At 53.4% G+C, this 21,137-nt stretch overlaps 1 protein-coding gene across 2 annotated transcripts in view; it reads right to left on the bottom strand.

Moving 5' to 3' along the window:
• Positions 1 to 21,137, bottom strand: part of POU2F3 (POU class 2 homeobox 3) — an 80,079-nt gene extending 58,942 nt beyond the window's left edge. Inside the window, exons 1-2 of one of the 2 annotated variants that reach the window (XM_058687058.1) lie at positions 21,008 to 21,137; positions 14,087 to 14,155 (exon numbers count right to left, since the gene is read on the bottom strand). In XM_058687058.1, the coding sequence (XP_058543041.1) occupies positions 14,087 to 14,155; positions 21,008 to 21,035 (97 nt within the window). In that variant the 5' untranslated portion in view covers positions 21,036 to 21,137. Of the gene's footprint in view, positions 1 to 530; positions 694 to 14,086; positions 14,156 to 21,007 lie in introns of those variants that run through there. The other variant, XM_058687060.1, reaches the window with a different exon arrangement.

The raw sequence follows: 21,137 nt of genomic DNA, 5'->3' as shown, positions 1-21,137 counted from the left end.
GAAACTGAGTCTCGCCAGGTTAAGGGATGCGTACCACCTGTGGGGACCCCAGCCCACAGTGGACAGGAGGAGCCCGCCCCAGCCCCCCTGCTTTCCCACCTCTGAGCCCGCAGAGCCTGCTGATTTGCATAGCTTTGGCAAGCCCTGGGATGTGAGTTTGCCTGGGGAGCAATTCTCTGGGGGAGGGAGGGAGAAGCACAGGAATGGAGAACTGTACCAGCAGGATTTTTCACTTCTGCCCGGCAAACAAGGCAGAGTGCTCGGCAACGAGGCTGAACCTCTCCCAGTTCTGGACGGCTCCTCCGCTCTCCAGCTCCGCACCCAGTATAACCCAGTAAGACTCCCAGTGCCACTTTAGAACCACTTGGCAGCTGGCTGGCACTTCCTGGGAGAGCAATTATTAAAGCCACCAGGACCTTGGAGACGCTCCTGGGCAGCCAGCCACCGGAGCCAGCCAGGAGACTTCCCATTGAAACCAGTCAAAGCAGTTTTTTTTTTTTTTTCCAGGACCCCACAGACACCATGCCTACCTTTTTTGTTACTTGAGATTCCTCCAAGGCACTGGAAGGTGTTGCCTAATGGTCAGCGTTCTGTACAGAGAACACTCGGGAACCTGAGCTCGAGGGTTACTTCAAAGGCTGTTTTACGCCGGACTTTGGGCAAGTGGCTTAATCTCCGTAGCCTTCAATTTCCCTTAAATATTAAAACAAAAAAGTTTCTGTCTGCATTCCTGCCACCTCCTTCGTAGGGGCAAAGAAATGCCCAGGAGGAGCCTGAGGAGGACCCCAGAAGACCCCTGAGGAATGGGATACAGGACCTAGAAAGGGCTCTAGCTTAGGGGTCAGGGAGATCTGGCTCCCAGCTGCCCATTAGCTGAGTGTCCTCAGTCACCTTGCCTCTAAGGGTGTGGACAGCAAGCGCAGGCAAGCCGTGTGGGTGCAAGCCATGCCCAGGGCCGTACCACTGGTGGATCATTACACCCTCTTCTTTTTCCTAAAGTCCCTGCTCAGCGACCACCACTGATGGTCAGGATCAGCTGTCCTGAAGAAGCCCATCTGCTAACCCCAGGACAGGGTGACCTCTCAGCTTCCCTTGACCTCTGGCCATCTGTGCCGTTGGGAATTGTCAAGACTTAAAGCTTCTTCCTTCCTGCCCCGAGGTAGAATAGCAGAGCAGGTACCCTCAGGGATTCCTCAGGACGTGGCCTATGTGAGTGAGCCACCTGATGCCTTTTCGCCACATGCACGGCTGGGAGAAGGAACCCCGAAGCCTAGCTCTCTCGCCCCTTCGCTCAGATCAGCCTGGGGCCGAGCCACAGTGGGAACAGGGGCCCCACTGCACCCCTTTGCTGGGGGAGAAGTCCAGCATCCTCCCAGCTCCCTCTGCGATCGGTCAGGTCCAGGTCATTCTGTACAAATGAAAGGCTCCTCATGTGCACGGTCTGCTCTCTCTCTCTCTCTCTCTCTCTCTTTTTTGTTAGGAAATGCAATCGCATTACTTCTCAGCCTGAGCCATAGATGGGACTCCCTGGGGCTTCCCTACTTTGCCCCCTCGTCTCCTGCTGGCAGGACACGGGATGCCACACACATCTCCAAGGAGGCCCCAAGTGGGCAGCACCATCAGAGGCGACGCTGAAGGAGCATCTGGGCGGATGCGCCAAATTCCAGAAAGACAGGCCAGGGACTCAGGTCCCTGCGGCAAGGAATGCGGCCAGAAGAGCCAGGTCCCCACCAAAGTCTCCACTCCTAGTCCCCTGAGCCTGGAAAACAATACAAAAATCCAACTCCAAGGGAAGAGCTCTGTTAAATAAGCCTAGTTCTGGCTGCACTAAGGGCATCTCAGAGAAGCACTTCAGCTGCTATTTTGCTACCAGAAATTTCTCCGCCTCTGGGGGACTACGGACTCCTAGTGCTATGCCCGCCATTGACAGGTAAGGAAACTGAGTCCCAGACAGGACAAGTGATGAGCTAAAGGTCACACAGGCCACGAACGACACAGCAGGAACAAATCGCCAGAGTTCCAGGGCCCAGACTCCAGTCTGCACCACAGCCGGAGGGTTCTTTAAAGGTCAAGTCCAGAAGGGCACCACTGTGCCCCTGGCCCAGCCTTAGCAGGGAAGAGGTTGAAAGAGGTTTAAGGTCAGCCAGAGACTGAGCGGCTCTATCCTAGCCCTCTTCCCCGGGGCCAGAGTGAAGGCGGGTGAAAAGCGGTGGGGGATAAGGATAGAAGGAGCTGCCCAAGCGGGCCACTCGGTGGGGCTCCGGCTCTCCCATGGGCACAGATGTCCTTGTACAGCTCCGAGGGGCACGTGTGCAGGAAGAAAGCTGAGGCGGGAGATGCTATCTCACACTTGTAGAACAACTCACACTTCCGAAAGCTGCCAAGGACACACTCTGGTTTCATTCCTTCCTCACGAGTTGTTCTACAGACAAGGAAACCGAGGCTGGGCCCCACTGCCAGCCCTGGGGGTCACGGAAGGTGGGAGGGGGAAGCAACTTGGACCTCAAAGCTGGCTCCAGGGCCAGTGCCCTTGCCGACACGCAGAGGCTACGGTGAGAGGCATTGGGTTTGTGCCTTGGCTGTGCTGTGCACCTTCTATATCCAGTTTGCGTTTGACCTTCACCTGCCTGTGGGGTCTATCGGGCCGGCCAGAGCTACAGGGCTCCTGTTTTATCAGTGAGCAGAGGCTCGGACAGGGTGGGGCTTGTTATAGGTCACACAGCTGGCTGCTGAGCCCAGACCCCATGACCTTTCCCTCTCCTTTCCTTCTGGTAGGGTAAGGTCTTCCTCTCTTCTCTGGGGTTGGAGGAAGCCGCCTCTGAGGGAAGGGCGCTGGGGAGAGGGAGGAGGCTTAGTCCAGTGAAACGACAAAACAAAAACAAAAAAGGACAGAGGATATAGCCCCCCCCCGGGGCGGGGAAAGCGGTCCAAAAGAAATGTCTGGTCTCAAACCCCCACTGTGACCTTGGGAAAGTCATTCCCCTTTTCTGACCCCAGTCTCCTTCCCCATAAAACAGGAGAATAGGACTGGATCAGAGAATTTTCAAACAATTTGGCATCAACACACTGTTTTCAAATAATAAGGAATAATTACTAGCTGACATTTATTGAGCATTTACTACGCACCAAGCTCGGTAATAAACGTTTTACACACATGCACCATTCAACCCTCAAAACCGCCCAGTGAGTAGGAGCTTTTATTACCCCATTGTACAGATGGGGGAACTGGGGGCTCAGAGAGGTTAATCAACTTGCCCAAGGTTACTGATTAGTAAATCACCGAGCAGAAACTCAAACCCAAGTCCATCTACCAGGCAAAGGCTGTCCGTGCTGCCTCACGCCATTCGCAAACGAAGCCTCATACGCAGTTGCCGCAGAAGCTGGCAAGAAATAAAAGACTTTTGGATTTTCCAGAACTATCAGCGTCACCTAATCGCATTGAATCTGGCCTGTCTCTTGGCACTGGATCCTGGGGTGGGGGGGGGGGGGGGGAGGGCGCGTCTCTCTACCAGCTCCCTTCCCTTCTGTCATTTGTGTATCTCCTGAGAAATAAAGACAGACTTGAGAGCCAGGATCAGTACGAGGAGCCCACATGGGTTGAGCTGGGCAGGTGCTCAGTGGGGAGGCCAACCTAGCTTTGAGAGCTGCTCCTGGGGCCCTTCCCTGAAGTGTGCTCCCCGCTCCCAAATGCAAACGGCCACAACAGTGTGTTGGCCAAAGCGGATGGATTCATGGGCAGGTCTACTCATAGTCCTCATGGAGGTTCCCTGGACTGGCTGTCGAGTCCCCGCTCCACTCCGTGGACACTTCATGCTTCTGACACTGATCCTAGCGAACAGCATTACTCTACGGCAGGCAGTGATGTACGTGTTTCAGTTTAATGCTGACCCATTTAATCCTCACAGCACCCTCATAAGGTAGGTACAATTACTACCCCCATTTTACAGACTAGGCAACTGAGCAGAGAGCCATCAAGGAGCTGGCCCAAGGTCATAAAACTAGTAAGCAGAGAAGCTAGGATTCACATATAGACTCTGGCTCCAAAGTCTACACTCTTAATGACTGTACCTTGGTGCAATTCACCTCATTCAAAGCATCTTACAAATAATAACTGGTGTGTGCAAAGGATCAGAGTGCTCTCAGATCACAGCATCTTAGAGCCAGAGGTGATTTTTCGAGACCCTCAAGTTCACACCTGTCATCCAACGCACGACCTCCAGGCCCAAACATGGGAAGTGCTTGTCTAAGAGAGCAGGTCGGTGACAGAGGCCAGAATCCATCTGTCCTCACATCTCCTCGGCCAAACAAGAGAGGGCAAATTGTTTTTTTCCAATTTCACAGCTGGAAAAACTGAGGTGGCCAGTCTGTGGTCGCCAGAGGGAGGTGGGCCTGAGCCCAGAACTAGAACACACGCCAGGGGCGCTCCGAGCTCAGGCATCCTCAGCACATGGAGGGGTAAGCAGAGTCCAAGGGCAGGAGGGGGACCTCGCTGGTTCTTCCAGGAGGCAGAGGCCAGTAGCACCCAGCCCAGCCTGACCACCGCCAGCTCTCCAGAGGCCTGCGGAGGCGGGGCGGGAGGGAGTCAGCCGACTGCCGCCTCCCTTTGATAACTTTGAGCCTGGGGCAGACATTTGCCAGCCAGCTTCACCCCCTTTGTCCGAGCTTCCCTCCTCAAGAAAACCTTAATCATCCTCATTTGAATTTCAAATGACCTCTCCCCTCTCCCCCTCCCCGCCCCAACAGGCTTTGAGGCAGGGATATGGAAATTAACCCTGCAGTATGGAAATCATCGCCCTATGCAAATCGGGCGCCAAGACCCCATCGTCATAGCAACCACTGGGTTTCCTCTCCTTTCGGCACCTCTCTGGGCTCTCAGGTTTAGATTTTTTGTTCCTCTTCCCAGCCCGACCAGGTTAGGGGGCGGGGGAGGGAACAAGCCCCCTGCTAGGGTCCTTGCTGGGGCTCAGGGCAGGCAGGTGGGGCACCCCTAACTAAGGTGCCCGGCGGGGCCCAGACCTGCCAGCCTGCCTGCGTTTCTCTCAAATCTGGACCCAGCTTACCCAAGCGAGGGTCAACCGCTATGTTTTTTCCTGGGCTGGGCTAATCCAAGGATGGGCTAGGTGTTGGTGGGGAAGTTCTGGAGTCTGGAGGACAGAGAAGGGCCCCCAAAGGGGGCGGCGGGAGAGGGGAGACCTAGCCAAGGTACCAGTGGTAGGAGATGAAAAGCCCAGCGTGGAACCTATATGTAAAATGTCATGCAAATGAACACCTATTATTTTTTGAGTCAACAGCATTGGTGCTTTTTGGGAGATGCCAGCAGCTCAGTTTCCCATGCTCCTGGCGTAGCACAAAGGCCTGCCCAGTGCCCTACTGTTACCCCAGAAGAGCTCCCCAGTGAGCACCAGCCCACGGAAGAGGCAGGAGGGGACTGAGAAGTCAGTGGCTGAAGTCTCTAGAAATGAAATGCCGCAGCCCGAGGGCTCAGCTCATTCTCCGAGCCTGCCCTGCCCAGCCAGACCCTCAGGCTCCAGTGAGGGGGACCTAGCCCTACCTGGGGTGACCTCATACAGCTTCCTTTTTTTTTTTTTTTTTAATTTTTTTTTCAACGTTTTTTATTTATTTTTGGGACAGAGAGAGACAGAGCATGAACGGGGGAGGGGCAGAGACAGAGGGAGACACAGAATCGGAAACAGGCTCCAGGCTCCGAGCCATCAGCCCAGAGCCCGACGCGGGGCTCGAACTCACGGACCGCGAGATCATGACCTGAGCTGAAGTCGGATACTTAACCGACTGAGCCACCCAGGCGCCCCATACAGCTTCCTTTTTAAGGATGCTCAGCTCCGATCCCCTCCCTCTCCTCCCAAAGCTGCTTCTCCCTCTCAGCGACTCTTCCTAAGGATGGGTGATCGCAGGCAACGCCCTTCACAGGGGAGGTGGTTCCAACACGGGGTGGTGGGGGGCACCCACTAGCAAGTGCTGGCCTGAGACCCTGCCATCCTGTCTCCCCGGTACCTCCGGCAGGTTCACACCCCGCCCCCCCAACCACGAACCCCAGCCTGCCTTTGAAAGCGCAGCCTCTGCCAGCAGGGAAGATTGCCAGTGGGTGCACCCCCGTGGGCCACAGGGCTTCGAGGTGGAGATTTTGTGAGCGCGGATGTGTAAGCGGGTCTGTCTGTGAGCCAGCGGGATGGAGGGGCGTTTCAGTTGCCTGGACCTGGGCTGCTCTTCAAGCCCCTAAAACCCATCCCAAGTGGGGAGCTCGTTTCTCCTTAAATTCTTTTTTCCCCATTCCGTCAGCACTTCTCCACACCAGGTGTTCTTTGCCCTAATTGTTTCTTGAGGAAGAGGGTGGACCCGAGGGACCAAAAGCATTTACTCACACTTGGGAGGGTGAGGGTGGGCTGTAAGTTTTGGGCACTTTAATGAAGGGCTGAGGCGCAGCAAGTCGAGGTGGCCTGAGTCTCCCACTGTGCACGCGGAGGGTGGGGTGTCATCCACCCCTGCCAGCAAAGGACAGCCGGGGACCAGCCTCTCCTGCTAGATCTCCTCATCATCGCACCCAGGACACCCACAGCGGGAGGGGAGGAGTGTGGAGAAGATCATAAGATATACCCAAGGTCGGATGTACCCACCGCTCATGGCATGTCAAGGGGCAGGGACGTTCTGAGACACAGTGCAAACTCCTCTAAGTCAGAGCACCCCAAAATGTGCTCCAACAGCCCGGGCCGCTCCGTGAACTGTTTGCGAACGTCCGAGACCAGGTACATACAGACATAGGGAGTGAGTTTAGAAATGTTCACAGCAACCCAAGCTTGGGATGAGTGGGTTCTTGCTGTTGATGGCAGGTATAGACTAGTTGGGGCCCTGTTGGACGTGTGTGGTGGGTGTGATCTGTGGTCCCCCACGGTAGGACCGTGTGCCGGTCGGTGACAGACTAGAAGCAAAAACACCTGGCCCTGTACCCCCAGATCCTTTGAGAGGCCACGCTGTAAGGAATGGCCACTAATAAAACCACGGGGGTGGTAAGAGATGTCACGTGGGGGCTCCGCTCTGGGCTCTCTTTCTTTGTCCCCTCTAAGGCTGAAGAGAAAGGAAGTCCACGAGCTTCCGGGGGGGGGGGGCAAAGATGGAGGCAAGTGTGGTGGGGAGCCACTTCCTTCAAGAGACCCCCCCAGAATGACAAGGGCTGGTGCCAGGTAGGGCTGGCCCGGTCACCTGTGGCTCATCTGGGCAGCACGATCCTGCCTTGTTTGCCCTGGGGACTTGGGTTTGGGAATCGAGGATGGACAACAGTGAGTGGAAAGGATAGCTGCTGTAGTTGTTTTGTTCGCTAAGGTTCTCTGACAGCTACAGGCAGACTCCGGGTACAGACTGCTCTCCTGAGATTTCTGGCAGTCGGAGCCACAGTATGAAGTGTGGGTGGTAAGTTAGTACTTACTCCCTGTCCCAGAAACTAGAAACACTCTGGTTTAGAAGGCTGTAACAAGAGGCAACAGGCTTACGCTGCAGTGTAGAAGGGCTCACGCAAGAAGGGAGGAAGGACTTCTAGGCGCTGAGGATTGTATCCCACAAGAACAAGTGGCCGAGAGAAATTATGGGGTTAGCTTTTCTTTGCTTCCTTTTTTTTTTTAAGATTTTTTTTAAGTTTCTTTTTTTTTGTTTTTAATTTTTTTGAATGTTTATTTATTTTTGAGAGAGAGAGAGAGAGAGAGAGAGAGAACATGAGCGGGGGAGGGGCAGAGAGAGAGAGGGAGACACAGAATCCGAAGCAGGCTCCAGGCTCTGAGCTGTCCACACAGAGCCCGACGCGGGGCTCGAACTCACGAGCCGTGAGATCATGACCTGAGCCGAAGTCGAACGCTCAACCGACTGAGCCACCCAGGTGTCCCCCTTTTTTTTTTTTTAAGATTTTTTTAAAGTTTGTTTAGTTTTTTTTTTTTTTTTAATTTTTTTTTTTTTCAACATTTTTTATTTATTTTTGGGACAGAGAGAGACAGAGCATGAACGGGGGAGGGGCAGAGAGAGAGGGAGACACAGAATCGGAAACAGGCTCCAGGCTCCGAGCCATCGGCCCAGAGCCTGACGCGGGGCTCGAACTCACAGACCGCGAGATCGTGACCTGGCTGAAGCCGGACGCTTAACCGACTGCGCCACCCAGGCGCCCCAAGTTTGTTTAGTTTTGAGAGAGAGAGAGAGAGAGAGAGAGAGAGACAGAGTGTGAGCAGGGCAGGGGCAAAGGGAGACCCAGAACCCCAAACAGGCCCAAGGCTGTGAGCTGTCAGCACAGAGCCTGATGTGGGGCTTGAACTCACAAACCACGAGATCATGAGCTGAGCCGAAGTCAGACGCTTGCCTGACTGAGCCACCCTTAAGGACGGAGGGCAGATGAGGAAAGAAAACCTAACAGTAGATCCCTTCATTCTCCAAGGATGGTTTTGAAATGTCCCCAAGGGAACAGAGAGGCATGGACAAGAATCCCTACATCCCCAGAATCCTTACATCCTCAAGAATTCGTATCAGTCCCCCCTGGACACTTGGAAGGACTGTGGGGTTTCAATTTTCTCTTCGAGAGAGGTGAGGACAGAACAGGTGCAGACTGGGCCATAGGACCAGTGCCACCCGGGGCAAATCCTAGAGCCCACGAATCCATTCTCTTCCTCTTCCTCTTCCAGCTCCCCCCTCCCATTACAGCGAGGAAACTCAAGTCTAGGGCACAAGTTGACTTGTCCCACATTCCTCAGTGACAGAGCTTTGTCTTGTCTCCTGAACGTTTCTGATAATTATCAACCGAAACGATGGATTGTATTGGTGCACTGGCACACACTTTGCGAAGCACGCTCATACCCACTCCCATTTAATCACGAAAAGGACGGGTGTGTGTGTGTGCACGTGTACCTCGTTTAGAACGGGCTGTCAATAGGAGACGATTCTTCACCTTCCCCTCAAGTACTTCGTAGATGCGTGCTGTCCTCTCGGTCATTGAAAGGATATTTGTGTTCCGTAAATATTTGGATCGAAAGCCACAGACATCCCTAAAAGGCTTCTGCCTGTTTCTGCCTGGAACCTCGTTTCTTGGTTGTCTTGAGACAGTTTCTGTACCCTCGGCTTCTTTTCTTGGGGACTCAGTAGGCTGGAGGTGGCGAGGAATGAATTGGTTCAGAGGGACTTTGTAGTCTTGGGTCAGTTACTTATTCTTCCTGTGGGGTCTCACGAGAGTCACTAGCCTGTATGCACCCCCCCCACCCCCATGATCATGCCCATTCCTTCCTAAAACCATGTTGGAGGTTCTCAGGGTGACGCGCAAAGGGTCCCCAAACAACTAAGATGCCTTGGGGGTCCTTCTGGAAGGTGGGGCAGGGATTAGTCCTGCCACCTCACAGACAGGACAACTGAGGGTGGAGAAGGGCAGCAGGAATGGACAAGTGACTCAGCTCAGCCCCTCCCTCGTCTCTAGCTCCCTGGCTTCCCCTGGCCCCCCTCACAGGATTCTTCCTTCCCATATCTCCGAGCAGGACAAGGGGGCCAAGGAATTTGCTCCCCTCTTGTTTGGGTTTGCGAGCCCGCCTCACTGCCCCCTCAAAGGGTTGGGTCGGGGGAGACTGGTGCATTGGTGAGGCCGGCTCGGGAGGAGAGAAGGGAAGGAGAAATTCTCTCTGTGGCCAGATTCTCACCCCTGCCTCCAGTTCACCAGAGTTCCTGCTCTTTCCTGGCAAGCGTGTTTTGGCCCCACACAGGGCTTCTGCCTCTTGGACTAGACCAACCCACCTTCCAGAGGCTTGGCTTCCCTCCAGCCCCTCCGACCAGTGCCACCCTCCACAATCTTGGCATCTCTCCTGATGTTACCACTTTCTTGTGTCCTCTATCCCTGGTTCCTGTGTTGGTCCCCAGTCTTCCCACCACCATCTTGGGGTAGAAAGTCACCAGGAAGACCCAGGTTTGATTCTGTCATTTGCTAGGTGTGGGATCTTGGGAAAAGCAGTGAACATTCTTTCCCATCACCAGCCTCAGTTTCCTCTTCAAAGTGGGATGATGATATCTACCTGCACCAAATTGTTGTAAAGGCCAAATACATTAGGTGCTCGAGTGAGCTCTTTTATTTAAAATTTTTTTTAATGTTTATTTATTTTTGAGAGAGAGAGAGAGAGAGCATGAGTGGGGGAAGGGCAGAGGGCCATGGGTAGAGAGGGAGGGCTCCACACAAAGGAAGCCTTCCCATGAATACAGGACGTGGAAAGTGATGGCAGAGAATTTGGAAAAGCAGAACGTGTACACTGTTTTCAAGGTTCAGCTCTTAGACATCATCCAGCCCAAATCCCTCTTTTATGGGAGGAAGATAAAGGTCCCGGTGGGGAAATGTTTGCCCAATAATCTGCAGGGAGTTAATGGCAGAGCCAAGATAAGAATCTAATGGAGTCAGACAGGCCTGAGTTTGATTCCTGGTTAGAAGCTGTATGATCCTGGGCAAATTAGTTTTCCATTCCTTTTTTATTTTTTTTCTTGTTAAATTAATCTCTTTATTTTGAAAGAGACAGAGCACGCACGCATGCTCAAGCAGGGGAGGGGCAGCGAGAGAGGGAGAAAGAGAATCCCGAGCAGTTCGGAGCCTGGCATGGGCCTCAAACTCGTGAACCCTGAGATCATGACCTGAGCCAAAGTCAAGAATCAGATGCTTAACTGACTGGACCACCCGGGTGCTCCTAGTTTCTCATTCTTCAGCCACAGCCCCCTCATTGATAAAAACAGGGACGGTAAGAGTGAAATGAGATGGTGAGTGTGAATACCCATACAGGTGCCCAGGTGTGAGGAAGAGGCTCTGTGAATGTGGCCGGACTTTCTCTCCTTTTTTCCGTGCCCCCCGTATTTGTCCTTGCCTGTGTTTGAGGCTACATGGTGACCAGTGTGGTCTAAAGTCCTAAGGTTAGCCGTTTGGGTGCTTAGGCGTTGTCAGTTACAGACCTGGGGGCTTGTGAAATGTGGGTAAGCCTGTGTATTTTTATTGACCACTCAATACCCAATTGAGAACAGAAAAAAAAAGTGTTGTCAGTCTCAGGAACGAAGGGAAAACAACAGTCAGGGAAATAAAAGAAAGGATAGAAAAGCTAATGATTCAGAAATCTGGAAACGTGGCTTCAGTCCTCTCTTGGTGGCGGGGGGAGGTGGTGTAGGAAGAGGACCGAACGGGATAGGAAGCTTCTCTGGTCCCTAGTGCTGCCATAGAGATACTCTGAGGTCTTCGGCAGTTAGTTGATCCTCTGTCCGCGCTTCGGCTCCTCGTAAGCAGGAGGAAAGGGAAGAATGAGCTGCCTGCCAGGTCTCTGCCAGCCAGGAGGTCTGTGTCTGGACCTGAGAATGCTCTCCTTTGCAGTCCTAGCCTGTGTGGATGGGGAAATGCCTTCCCTTTCCCAGTTCCCAACCCTCGTGCCCCTTGGGGATTTCACACAACACAGAAGGTGCTCTCAGGGAGCTGGGGGTTTCTAGGTCACCTTTGTTTGTAGTTCCTTTAAAACTCGGAGACAAACCACCCCCTAATTCATGCACTGCTGGGAAGGGGAATCTGCCTTTTAAAAATCCAAAGGAAGCCATTTAACCAAGTTGGTAACCATTGTGACTCATAATAAGCTTTTCTCTGTAAAAAATGAGTCAGAATGACTTTCCAGGAAGTTTGGTTACTTTAATTAGCTAGCTCTTTTTTCTTGCCCTTAAAAACCTACAGTAATTTGATGATCACCTAAGTATGGGTGCTACCAGCCACGGCGCTGAGTCCCTAGAAGTAAAGAATCTAGGGGGTGAAGTTCCAGACAGCACAAACTTCTTGGTCTCCATGGAGTAGAAGAAGACCCACACAGAATCCTTTGCTGAATGTGAAATGAGAAAAACCAGCCTCCAGGGCTGACCCACTTGGCCTGACGAGAGGGGCACCCCAGCTACCGGGAGCCCCAAAGTGCTTAGCCCTGATGTGCATTCTGTAAACTACAGAATCACAGAATCTTGATGATGCCATCAGAGGTAATGATCACAGTGGCCATGTGTCAAGCACCGTGCTAAACATCACTGCAGTGAGCTCTCAACCCACGCTCTAAGATGGGCATTAATTGCCCCCCCCCGTACAGAAATGACGAGGCTAAATTAACTTATCAGATCATACAAGTGGTGAGCAGCTAAGCTGTGATTTTTACCCTAGGTCTGTGTGATTCTAAATCCATACCCTTCAAAGGTCTTCTATTCCTGCCTCCTAAGGAGGCAAAGTGGCTGGTAGAAGGTCACGTATGAAACCGGAGGACAATCAGATTCCCAAAGTCCCAGCTAATGTTCGGATTCTTTCTCCTTCAACTTAGTCTGCACCTAGCTCCCACGGTCCCAGAGAGGAGGCTAGAAAGCGCTCGGTTTATCTCTAACGCCTTAACCTTCCTAACCCCCACCAGGGATCTGAACTCCATTTCTCCCCTGGCTCACCTCCTAGGGTTCCACGTAGCTCCTTCCCACTCCCAACACTGTTACCCTGAACTTGGTTGCATCACTGGTAACAGAACACCCGTGCCAGCCTGCGAAGTGTGGTCTTCCCGCACTGGCACTCTCTTAGTTGTGGCCCCACACACGGGGGGGGGGGGGGGGGCAGTACAGCTGGCCCAGGTGAGAAGTGGCTCCCGCCAGCCTGCTACCAGGAAAGGGCCACCCAACTTCTCCTGAATAGTGGCTTCTGGAGTCTGATTCTTGTCCAGGGAAAAGGCTGTGCCTACCACTCTCCAGCTGAACTGATTTTAAAGCCTTGCTCAAGTTCTTCAGGTTGGAGGGAATTTTCTTCTCAACCGGGGAGAAAATGTGCCCCCTTCCACAGACCCTCAGTAAAACATACTCAGCGGTTAAATCCATTGAAAATTGAGTGGAACTGGCCCGTATTCTCCTAGCCCAGCTGTCCGTGCTCACAAAGCAAAATATAAAACCTACAGCTCCAATGAGTATTGCGACCCGTGCGATAGGCACTGTTTCAATATTAAATAGGGCGGCAGAAAAGCTTAGGGTAAACGTATCCTCCAGATGCCCCCGACAAGACCCCCAATTATCTTGCCCTCGACCCAAGCTTCTAGAATGGAACTAGACTGCACCTGAAGACTTGGGAAAAGAGTTTAGCTCTGGGGGACATTGATTCTCTTCCACTTCTAATTTCTATGTCTCTAATGATCCAGATGAAAGACTAATTGAGGTCTTGTTGGAAGGCTATTAAAGTTATTTGGTGGTGTTACAATTTATACTCATGTTTCTCTAAGTTCTTTTTAATTATATGGAGCTTTCAAAGCAAAGCTTGGACGGTGGAGTTAAAAGCAGAGTGCTACGAAACTTTCTTCTCAATTCTTTCCTGTCCTCTTTCTCTTCTTCACAAAGCAAAGTCATCTCCAGGCACCAAGCCTTTCTTTCTGGGTCTATTTACCACCCACATGCACATAATTTGGCCTCTTGGCTTGTTCCTTGCCTAGGCCTATTGAGAAATCTGGGGTTAAAAGGCCTTAATCCCCCTCTACTGAAGGGTGTTGGAATGGCATATCAGAAAGTCAGTCTCGGGGCGCCCGGGTGGCTCAGTCGGTTAAGCGCCCGACTTTGGCTCAGGTCATGATCTCGCAGTTTGTGAGTTTGAGCCCCGCGTCGGGCTCTGAGCTGTCAGCACAGAGCCTGGAGCCTGCTTCCGATTCGGTGTCTCCCTCTCTCTCTCTCTGCCCCCTGCCCTCCTCACGTCTGTCTCTGTCTCTCAAAAAGTGAATAAATGTTTAAAAAATAACAATAATAAAATAAAATAAAATAAGTCAGTGTCTTCCCTAACTTTTCTGTTTCCATTTTGTTTTTGAGGATCTGGCCCTTTCCTAGACTAGTCCCAGAGATTGTGTTCCACCCTAGACCAACATCTAGTGTTGAAAGACTCCAGGGGCATATCCCATGTCTCTAAGGAATTCCGTCATTTCCTAAGACTCTCAGCTTTGGGGTCTGATTGGCCGAAAGACTGAGTGAGAAAAAACACCGCATTGTTCGATGATTTTCAACAACTCTCTCCTGCCCGGGCTTTCTTGTTGCAGTCCCCAGAAGAGAAGACCCTTACCTGTCTCCACCTGGCCGAGGGCACTTCGAGCATCCGTGGAATCCGCTACATCCCCACTCATCTTGATATCTGCAGGGAAAACACAACTGATTTTAATAACAGGTCACAATTTTTCTCGCTGTGACATATGTGGCTTTAGCTAAACAGCAAAGATAAATGTGTAATTACAACAACCATCAGACTTTCAAATTCCTGATTCCCCGAACATACAACCATTAGAATATTCATGAGCTCAGGGCACAAATCCCCTCCTCCCAGGCTTGCCTCCTTTCCCTGGCCTTTCTTCCCCCTCCCCACAGCTACCGTGGGATCTCTCACCTTTTGCATCCTTCATAGCCACTTCCTTCAATCACCAGTCTCAGTTGGTAAAAATTTAACAAGAGGAGGGGTACAGCGAGGTGGGGGGTGGGGGAGAAGGCTTCCCATTTTCAATCCTCGTTTCCTTTGGGATTGGGGGGATTTATTTTATTTTATTTTTGTAAGTAGCGTAAGAAATATCTGTCTCTCCCTCACCCCTGCCCTGTCATAACCCTACCCTGGGGGTTAAGAGTACCCTTGAGCCAAGGCTTGCCTTTCTCACCTTCCTTGCCCAACTCCTGCCCCTGTTCTCTATCTGGCTCTCGGAGGTCTGCCCACCGTCTGGGGATGAAATCCTAGCCCCTGTGTGGCCCCTCCGGAGATCCTCTCCTCTGGGGATCCTTACCTTCTTTCCTACTCCTTCAACGTGCTCTGTGAGAAAGGGATGGTGGGTGGGTCAGTGCCCCGCAGAGAGAGAATACCTACACCAGGCCTGATCTCAGCCCCCTGGTGCTGCTGGTCCGGCCTCTCTGCCCTGCTTCATTTCAATAAATTAAACATTTACCCTTAACAGACAGCTGCCACCACCTAAGAGGCCCCTAAGTCTCCTCCAGGATCAGCAGAGAGAAGCAAAGAGGCAACTTTGAACTAACTCACTCTTCTCAGCTCCTCTCCTTATTAAACCACCCAAATACTGAAGCCGTTAAAGACAGAAGAATATTTATTCAAATCGTGTTGACCCCCCCCCCCCCCACACACCACCCCCACCCTCTTCTCTGGGGCAGCACTTTAACTCTTTCAAACCAGATAAAGTCTTGGTGAGGCAATTTGCATAGCCGGCTCCCCAGCCAATCCCAGTGAAGCAGGCAGTCTTAATTTGCATCAGGTAATCAGGCAGTTGGCAGTGTGGACCCCGGAGGTCTGGAGATGATCAGGATGAGGAAAAAGGGCGGACCTCTGCCCCAGGAAAAACGGGGGGGGGGGGGGGGGTGTGAAAAAACTACTTTTTTTTTTTTTTTTTTAGGGCAATGATGTGTGTGGCTCTGGCAGAGATTTCCATTGTGGCCCCTGGGGGTGTAGTGACTATAGTGCAGGAGGGGTGACTACCATGCCAAGCCAGACAGAGACGGAGTGGGGTGGGGGTGGGGGGGGCATGTGGTGGGGGGCAGATTCAGACAGAGGCTCTCCAACCCTTAGAACAACCCAGAAGCAGAGGCTGGAATAAGCAACTTTAGGAGCCACCGTGACTTGAGGAATATTTTGAGACCCGCCAAAGCGATGACTCCCAGGTAAATGCTCGGAGCCCCACGCGGCCCTGTCTCGACAGCCACGCTGGCCTGCACAGTCACAGAGCCTGAGGGGAGATCCTGCACCCCTACCCACTGCACTACGTTTAAGAAGGCATTTCTTGAGCCTAACGTAAGTCCTTCCGGCTGCAGTTTGAAACTTTCTGTACAGTCTGTCGTGCGTCAATATGCAGAATAACTAGCGTGGGTCACCTGGATGCATCTGCAAAGGGCTTCAGCTGCGGCTCACCTTCTGCTCCAATAAAGAAGTGGGCTTTGCTTCGTTCCACCCCTGGAGCTGGGCATTACTAAACACAGATCTGCTCAGCTCACACTCCCCCATAGGGATTCTACAGGGGTGCTGAGGAAGAGGTCTGAGACTGCCCGGAAGGTAGGGGAGGGGGCAAGTCCTCCCCTTCAGGAGTTTTTTTTTAACCTGCTTCCATAGCAGACGGAATTCAGAGCACTGGTTTTGGTGGCAGACAGACCTGGATTAAAATCCCAGTGCTATAGTTAACTAGCTGGGGGACCCCGGCTCCCTATTTGAACCTCAGTTTTCTCAAGTAAAAAAAAAGGGGGGGGGAATAATGCTCCTTCCTAGAGTTCTTTCAAGGAGCAAACCAAATGCTGACTGAAAACGGCCTGGCTCAGTTCCTGGTGCAAAGTAAGCACGGGATAAATGAATGAACTAAACAGATACCTCAGCTTTATGTTAGCCCCCTTCTCCCATAAAAAGAAATAGCTTTTGGTTTTCTGTCTCGGTGCTATTGTAATTTGTCCTTTACCTGGAAAGCCTTAGGCGTCCTCCAAATGCTGACTTCACAGGGAAGGAGCTCATGGGGACAGTAAGAATTTAAGAAGCAGTAAGGCTGGGATTGATGACCAGATTCTCAAATCAACCTGTTTCCAATTCCTGACATTTAAGCAGGGTAACGGTTGAGCTAAACCATAATTTCATGCCCGTAACCCAGACTCCCTTCTGACACCCTTTCCCTGCATCGCCTTTAAATATAGCCAAGAGTCATCTCACATATCCTTTAAATTAGCTTAAAAGGTAGTCCTAATCATGTCTAAAAATGACTTTTGAAGGAGGCAAAGGGCCGTACTCTGCCGGGACATCTCGTTTGATGTACCCACACGGGAGCGACATGGTGACGCTTGGGGATTGGACAGGGATTGGAGCCTGAATGGAGGGGCAGACTGAGATGATCTACAGAAGCCCTTCAGAAGTCCCACAGGATGCTAAGATACTGAGAACCAGTTCTTGTGGGTAGGAGGCTGATGGGTGGGACGAGCTCTTGGGTCTCAGCCTAAAAATGGGCCAACACCGAAACTCCCCAAGCCACCATAGCCGAATGCCTGTCTGACAGCACTAGCCGGGGGTTGAGTGAGAGAGGTGTGGGGTGGGGCTAGCCTTCCCGGCTGTTCTTATCTCTGCAGGCAGGCGACTGAGTAGGCTCCTGGCCATCACTCCCTTCCCTGGGGAGGCTCAGCTGCTCTGTACATGGATCCGTGTGGATCCCAGTTACCAGACACAAGACCCTCATCTGCCTCACCGGCACCACCACACCCTGAAGCTGGGGCAAGATGTCGGCCTTGCCCTCCCTGTGCCTTGGCATGACCTATGAGCGGCCCCTCTTCACACATCTGTGAATCGGGGTGTGCACGTGAGCCTGAAGGAGCCAAGTCCAAGGGACAGTATTTCTCCCAGGCTACAGGCCGAGTGTCCATAGTGTCCTGAACGCCCAGTTCCAGGCTATGCCAGGAAAGCAGAGAGCCCACCCTTCTGTCTTCTACTGTCCATATCCATCTCTGTGAAGGAGGTCCCTCCTGACTTCTTCCTCACACACTCGCTGACGGGGGCACATCTACCAGAGGGAAAGCAGGGGGCCCACCCGTCCTACTTCTGAACTACTCATGGCTCGAACTCTTTTCCTGGAGTAGACTTCTCTCACTTCCTCTTCAAGATAAAGCCACTTCCCCTCACAGTGAGATCTTCCAAATCCAAACGGTATTCCCGAGCTGTAACTGGTATCAGCCTGTGAGACTTACCCCAAACCTGACAGGAAACAGCTCACAGTGAGGAGACAGAAAAAGAGACGCCCCGGGGCCAACCCAGTGTCCCCCCTCCATTCCCACTGTTTTCCTCTGTTTCTTCTGTCCCTCCCCAGCTGTCTGCCTGACTCTTATCTACCCCTCTGCCTGTTTTTTTTTTTTTTTTTAACGTTTATTTATTTTTGAGACAGAGAGAGACAGAGCACGAATGGGGGAGGGTCAGAGAGAGGGAGACACAGAATCTGAAACAGGCTCCAGGCTCCGAGCTGTCAGCTCAGAGCCCGACGCGGGGCTTGAACTCACGGACCGTGAGATCGTGACCTGAGCCGAAGTCGGCCGCTTAACCGACTGAGCCACCCAGGCGCCCCGCCCCCCCCCCCCCCGCCTGTTTTTGACCCAGGAGTGGGAGGACCCCCCTTGGCTGGGGTGTCCCCAGCTCTGGTGACCTCATCCCTGCTCAAGCGTTCATGTTCCTGGAGAGAGATGGCTCTAGAAAGTACAAAGAGCTGAGACCCAGGCCGACCCGAATCATGGCTTACACCTGGGTCACCGGAGTGGCAAGCTGGGCCGGGTCAGGGGCCACATTGTCTGTGGACCTGAATGCGGGACCCTACTTTTTATGCTCTTGTTCTCCCTCCTTTCCCCACCCAAATTGCTCCAGTAAATCAATTGAGGAGGAGTCTCTGAGGGCCCAGGACTGGAAATTCTCAGGGGAAGCGCTGTATGTGAAGAATTACTGGGAGGGAATAAAATAAAACTCAGGAGAGACCAAATTTCCACCCAGAGGATCCTGAACCGAGAGACCCTAGAGAGGGACCCTCCCTCACAGACCCTGTGGCAGAGCCCACACTGAAAGACCCCACAAGGATGACCTCAGACTGAAAAGCCCAAGAAGACCCAGCAAGGAGAGCCCTCGAATGGAGACCCAGTCGGAGAGATCCACAGAAAGTCCCAACTGAGAGATCTCTTTGGGGTGCCACTAAAGGGGGACCAGATGCCGCTGAGTGGCCAAGACTGAGAAAACTCATAGGGCAGTGCAGACAGACTAAAGAAGTGGGCTGGGGAGGGGTAAGTGTGGACAGGTGAATCAGGTAACCCACCCATGGTAGATGGGGACCCCACCTTGGGTTTAGCTCAATCTCCCCTTTTGTGTTTGGAACCCCTGCCTCCAGGAGGGCAGTGAGGGAAGGGTCAGCCTGGAGCTTCCTCCAAGGCCAAGGTGTTGGGGGGGGCTTGGCCCTCTCCCGGTTGGCCACACAGCTCTCCTCTCTCCGCCAGATCCCTGCTGGGTCCTAGCTGTCCCACTTCCTCGCCCTTCCCCCAGAGCAGGAACCTCCGGGAGACAATGAGGTGGAAAACCCCTAGGAAGTCTCTGATCTTGGCCCTACAGAACTTCCGGCTGAGGGCCCACCTTTCTGAGGTCTTGCTCCCATTCCAGCCTGAGGCTTCTTGGTAGGAAGTAAAGCGGGGAGGACAGAGGATCTGCCCCCCAGGGGTCCCAGCTCCATGTTCCGTGCCACGGGGTCTGGAAACTGACTTCCTCCAGATATTGGATGACACCCAGTTGGGTGCTTCCTTTGGCCTCACCTGGCCCTTCCTGACATGTCCTAGCACCTGGGGATCCACTCGGAGTCCACACCTCCCCGGCAGGCTGCCTTTTTCTTTTTTTTTTTTTTTTTTTTTTAAATTTTTTTTTTTTTCAACATTTTTTATTTATTTTTGGGACAGAGAGAGACAGAGCATGAACGGGGGAGGGGCAGAGAGAGAGGGAGACACAGAATCGGAAACAGGCTCCAGGCTCCGAGCCATCAGCCCAGAGCCTGACGCGGGGCTCGAACTCACGGACCGGACCGCGAGATCGTGACCTGGCTGAAGTCGGACGCTTAACCGACTGCGCCACCCAGGCGCCCCCAGGCTGCCTTTTTCATTCAGCCCCGCCAAGACCAAGTCTGGGGAACTGCGGACCCTGGGTCTCCTCACATACCTGCTGCTGCCTGTTTTTAGGACTGGTAGGCCCCAGGAAGGGCCAAAGCCTCCAGACTGCTCTGCTCCTTGGGGTAGGTCAGGAAATGTACCTGTCCTCACTCTTCCTCTCTACTCCTCCAGAAAGGAGGAGCGGTACAAAATTCCCATCAGCAGGCCGGAAAGCCTAAGTCAAGGTCACGTGGTGCTGCCCTCTCTGAGAGGCAAATCGGCGACTTGAAATGACCAAATCAGGTTTGGCCTTCTTCACCTTGAGTCTGGTCTTCCACTCAAACCTTCCAACCTCCAGAGAGCCCACCCCAACGCCAAGCCCAGCGGCTCAGGATGAAGCAGCTCCTGCCCTAGCCTGTCTGTGGAAGGACGGACCAGCAGGGTGAACGGAGGGGCCCTGCCTCACGCCATGCCCCCATGCCATACACGTAGGGGAAACTGACTCCCGGAGAAGCATCTGCACCTCCTGGGTTCCCTGCCCGGAGCAAAGCGGGGCTTGGAAGCACCCATCCAACAGGTCCGTGTGGCTGGCTGCTCTTCCTCCGGGGTGCCGCAGAGCTCCTAACCAGCCCCTGCACCCAGATTCCCCAGCACCACCATGCACTGGGCCTATAGTACTGCCAAGAGCCACAGAGCGAGTGGGTGGGCACGCCTTCACACATGGGGTCTGCTCCACCTCCTGCCCCCACACCCCTGAGGACAGCAGACTCACCTCTGATGCACAGGGACACAGGCTTCCACAAGCCCTAATCGATACGTGTGTGGCATGGCACCCGCCCCGCGTGTGCCCCTGTAAGTGCCAGGCCCCCCTCACCTCTCCTAGCGACCCCCCCGCCAGACCTTCCAAATGCCCACTTTGCCTCCACTTCCCATAAACGCCTGAGACACAAAACACGTAACGTGTGGATACAAGTACTCTCCTCCCTTACGCACTCCCAGGCCCACACCCCTGGCTGACTGAGTGAGCCATCCTTCTGCAATCAGTGAGCAGGGCAACTTCAGCCAGACTATAACAGCTCAGCACACACAAGTCCCACACATCTGCCAGTCTCCAGACTGGAGGCCTCAGAAGCCCTCCCGGCCCTTACTTCCCCCCCCCCCCCCCGCCCATTCCCCACCTCTCTTCTTTTCCAGGGGCTCCCCCCACCCCACCCCATCCAAATACCCGCACCGGCCCCTGGCTGACCCGCTATCCACACTGCCCTCTCCTGGCCGCTGGGGAGTAAGACCCCCGAGACCGGTGCCCCTCTCCTTCGCCCCCGCTGCCCTTCGCGGACACCTGTCGGCGCTCACTCCCTCCGCCCCTCACCTGGGTGCATGGGTTCCAGATTCACCATCCTGCCCCAGGCGGGGCCAAAGCCAGCGCCCCCCCAGGCCCCTCGCGTCTGCCCCGGCCGGGCCCACTGGGAAGCCAGGGTCTCCTTCCTCCCGCCCCCGGC

Source organism: Neofelis nebulosa, chromosome 10 (genome assembly GCF_028018385.1).
Source record: "Neofelis nebulosa isolate mNeoNeb1 chromosome 10, mNeoNeb1.pri, whole genome shotgun sequence".
Classification (NCBI taxonomy): domain Eukaryota; kingdom Metazoa; phylum Chordata; class Mammalia; order Carnivora; family Felidae; genus Neofelis; species Neofelis nebulosa.
The sequence above is the reverse complement of the archived record's forward strand: the minus strand, read 5'-3'. Positions and strand labels throughout refer to the sequence as shown.